The sequence below is a fragment of the Lycium barbarum genome, chromosome 1 (genome assembly GCF_019175385.1).
Source record: "Lycium barbarum isolate Lr01 chromosome 1, ASM1917538v2, whole genome shotgun sequence".
NCBI classification, from domain to species: Eukaryota; Viridiplantae; Streptophyta; class Magnoliopsida; order Solanales; family Solanaceae; genus Lycium; species Lycium barbarum.
The window spans coordinates 141,589,562-141,593,220 of NC_083337.1; the positions used below are offsets into that span (position 1 = coordinate 141,589,562).

The 3,659-nt window shown below is 40.7% G+C and overlaps 1 protein-coding gene across 1 annotated transcript; it reads left to right on the forward strand.

The window, feature by feature from the left end:
* Positions 1 to 255: 255 nt before the first annotated feature.
* Positions 256 to 1,833, forward strand: LOC132615273 (uncharacterized). Its single transcript, XM_060329843.1, has one exon. The coding sequence runs from the start codon at positions 256 to 258 to the stop codon at positions 1,831 to 1,833; it is 1,578 nt and encodes a 525-aa protein (XP_060185826.1).
* The last annotated feature ends 1,826 nt before the right edge of the window (positions 1,834 to 3,659 follow it).

The following is a 3,659-nucleotide window of genomic DNA, read 5'->3' on the forward strand; positions in this document are numbered from 1 at the left end:
CCTTTATATGACTCAAGTCGTCTCTAATCTGGAGCCTGCTTTATTAGATCACGAACTAATCTAACTTAAAAAAAAAAATATTATATATATGTATATATATATATATATATATATATATATATACACATTATTTTGGGCATTTACTTCATGCACTAACATTTTATTTTGTTTATGAAGTTTTACTTTTCTCTTTAAAAGGTTGTCTGGCATTGAACATTGTTTTGGCTGCGAATCTGTATTAAGGACGAGACTATAATGGCAGAGAGATTTGAAGCTTTCAACACCGGTATGGGTTTGGTGCAAGAACAAAATGATAGCAAGGGAAAGGTGGTTCGAAAAAATATTGTAGTCAATCTGGGAAATACCTTAAGCCTTCTTCCTAACACAACCCCAACTTCCAGCTCAATTTGCAACATTTCCTTAGCCATTTCGCCTCACTTAGATCCTACCTATACCATTCCACAAATGCCTTCAACCTACACTCCCGATCAAGTAGCGATAATTCCTAATCCTCAATTTTCCATAACCACCACTCAATTCGAGAAAAGTAAGAAAAACGAACTGGCAATATCCCCATACAAGAGGCCTGGAAAGGAAATCAAGTCGCTTTACCATGAAGATTGGGGAAAAGAACTCCACAATTTGAGGAAAGTCATTAATGAAGAGTTATGTTCAAGGAATTTCCAGATTTTGAAGTATGAAGATTTGTGTGTGCATCCAAACGTTGAGCTTCTGTCAGGGTACAAAATGCCTAAGTTTAACACTTTCAATGGGAAGGGAGATCCCGTCGCTCATTTAAAGGACTATTGCAGCAGATTAATTGGTATTGGACATAATGAAGCCGTACGAATGAGATTGTTCAATCAAAGTTTATCAGGATCAGCACTCTCTTGGTACACTAAACAAGATTTTAGCAAATGGCTTACGTGGGAAGATATGGCCCGCGGATTTATAAAGCAATTCGAGTTTAACAATGGAGGTGATCCGCACATAGCCGATTTGCTCAGAGTAAAGAAAACGCCACATGAGTCTTTCCAAGAATATGCCATACGATGGAGGTTAGAAGCTTCAAAAATACATCCTCCATTATCCGAGAGGGAATTGATCTCAACCTTCATCCAAATTCAGGAAGACTTATATTATGATAAGTTGCTCGGAGCTTGTGCACACAACTTCTCTGATTTGATTAGGATTGGTAGAGAACTAGAAAATGCCATTCAAGAAGGGAGAATTACAGATAGCTCAGCAACACAAGCCGTTCACCAAACCTTCCAAGCGGAGATACTAGGAAATCTGCAAAGTGAAATGAAGCAAAACCAAATTGCTTCCATGACTATGCATCAAGCGCAATGCCATAAAAGTCACCAAATTTTTCAATCTTATGCCACTATGCAATGTCCTCGTCAGCAAAACTCCCAGCAATGCTACCAACGACAGTTTCACCAAGCACAATCAAGCTCTCAACATAAAAATAAGAGGAAATATTTTTGCTTCACTACTCTAAATGAACCATTGGAAAATATATTTAAGAGGTTGAGTGCTAAAGGTATTCTACAACCAAAGAAGGGATTTATACCTAAGCATCCACTGCCAAACTTTGATTTATCTAAGAGTTGTGCTTATCACTCAAACATCCAAGGACATGACATTGAAGAATGTCCAGTGCTAAGATTTAAGATTCAAAGCATGATTGAAAGTGGCAAGATAAATCTACAGCTAGAGCCTTCAACCGATAATATTGCAAACACAAAAACAATTGTTGTTAAGGGTGATCCATCGAAACCGGCACCAAGGCATTTGAAAAGAAAGCGTGCAACAAGTCAAGCAGACTGACAGGGACATCATCTCGCCACTTGAGAACATCATTCTCCACATGCCCATCTTTAGGAGTAGTTGCTATTTTGTAATCTTTTCTAGACTTTTAATGAACTACGGTCGACCTGATTCCTGTTAGTAGCAGGATACGTAGGCACCCATGTTGGGTCCGGTCTCAATAAATAAAAATCCCAATTTTCCTCCCATAGTCGAACTGGAGAAATTTTGCAGACGGCTTATCCCAAGCCATATTCACATAATCAGATTTCCGCAACGGCATAGCAACGAGAAGCACAGATTCAAAGCCAAAGTTTCAATGTTCAACGCAAGGCAACCACTTCCTTTTATACTAACAAATTTTCTTTGAGTAACGCAGAATCGATTTTTAGCTACTCCTCAGCGATAATGCACGGCATACAAAGCTTAGCATCAAGAAAACATCACGAAAGTCGTGAAACAAGGATGATTCAAGGATGATACAAAATCAACACAAATTTCGAAACTTACAAATTTTTTCGAGCGCAGGAATTTTATTCGTGGTGAAATATCACCAAGGTTTCCAGTTGCGGAAGCTGAAGTATGCTTACAGCTTTGCAGGGACTACGCATCGAGCGGTTTGAATCTTCTTATAACACGCACAGATATTATTTCTTTCAAATGCTCTGCGCATGCACTCCTATTTTAAATACCACGCACTGCATACGCACTATTGCTGCAAATTCTCTGCACTGCATGCGCTACTATTTTAAATACCACGCACTGCATATGCACTATTGCTGTAAATTCCCTGCACTGCATGCACTACTATTTTAAATACCACGCACTGCATATGCACTATTGCTTTGAATTCCCCGCACTGTATACGCACTATTGTTTTAAATGCCCCGCACTACATATGTACTATTACGTTCAAATGTACCGCACTGCACTACTGTTTTCAAATGCCCCGCACTGCAAAAGCAACCGCACCTGCATTACATTATTACTTTCAAATGCCCTGCAAAGGCACATCATCATTGTTCGCAAAAGCACCACATTTAGGCTCGTCCGCCTTTAATAGGACATCTTAGGCTCGTCCGCCTTTAATAGGACGTCTTAGGCTTGTTCGCCTTTAATTGGACATTTAGGCTCGTCCGCCTTTAATAGGACATCTTAGGCTCGTCCGCCTTTAATAGGACGTCTTAGGCTTGTTCGCCTTTAATTGGACATTTAGGCTCGTCCGCCTTTAATAGGACATCTTAGGCTCGTCCGCCTTTAATAGGACGTCTTAGGCTTGTTCGCCTTTAATTGAACATTTAGGCTCGTCCGCCTTTACTAGGACATTTAGGCTCGTCCGCCTTTAATAGGACATCTTAGGCTCGTCCGCCTTTAATAGGACGTCTTAGGCTTGTTCGCCTTTAATTGAACATTTTTAGGCTCATCCGCCTTTAATAGGACGCTTTAGGCTTATTCGCCTTTAATTGAACATTTTTAGGCTAGTCCGCCTTTAATAGGACATTTCGGGCTCAACCGCCTTTTATATCTTGCATGGGTTGTGCACCGCCCTTTAAAATTCCTGCATATTTAAGGCTGAGCACCGCCTTTCATATGTTACTGGGCCATGTACCGCCCTGTTAAATTCCTGCATAAGGCTGTGCACCGCCTTTCATATGATGCATGGGCTGCGCACAGCCCTTTGCATCGCTTTCATATATTACATGGGCCATGCACCGCCCTTTGTAAATTTCCGCATAAGGCTGAGCACCGCCTTTCATATGTTACTGGGCCATGCACCGCCCTGTTAAATTCATGCATACGGTTGTGCACCGCCTTTCATATGATGCATGGGCTGCGCACATCCCTTT

Coding starts and splice junctions, on each gene's coding strand:
- LOC132615273 (XM_060329843.1), top strand. CDS start 256: ATGGCAGAGAGATTTGAAGCTTTCAACACCGGTATGGGTTTGGTGCAA.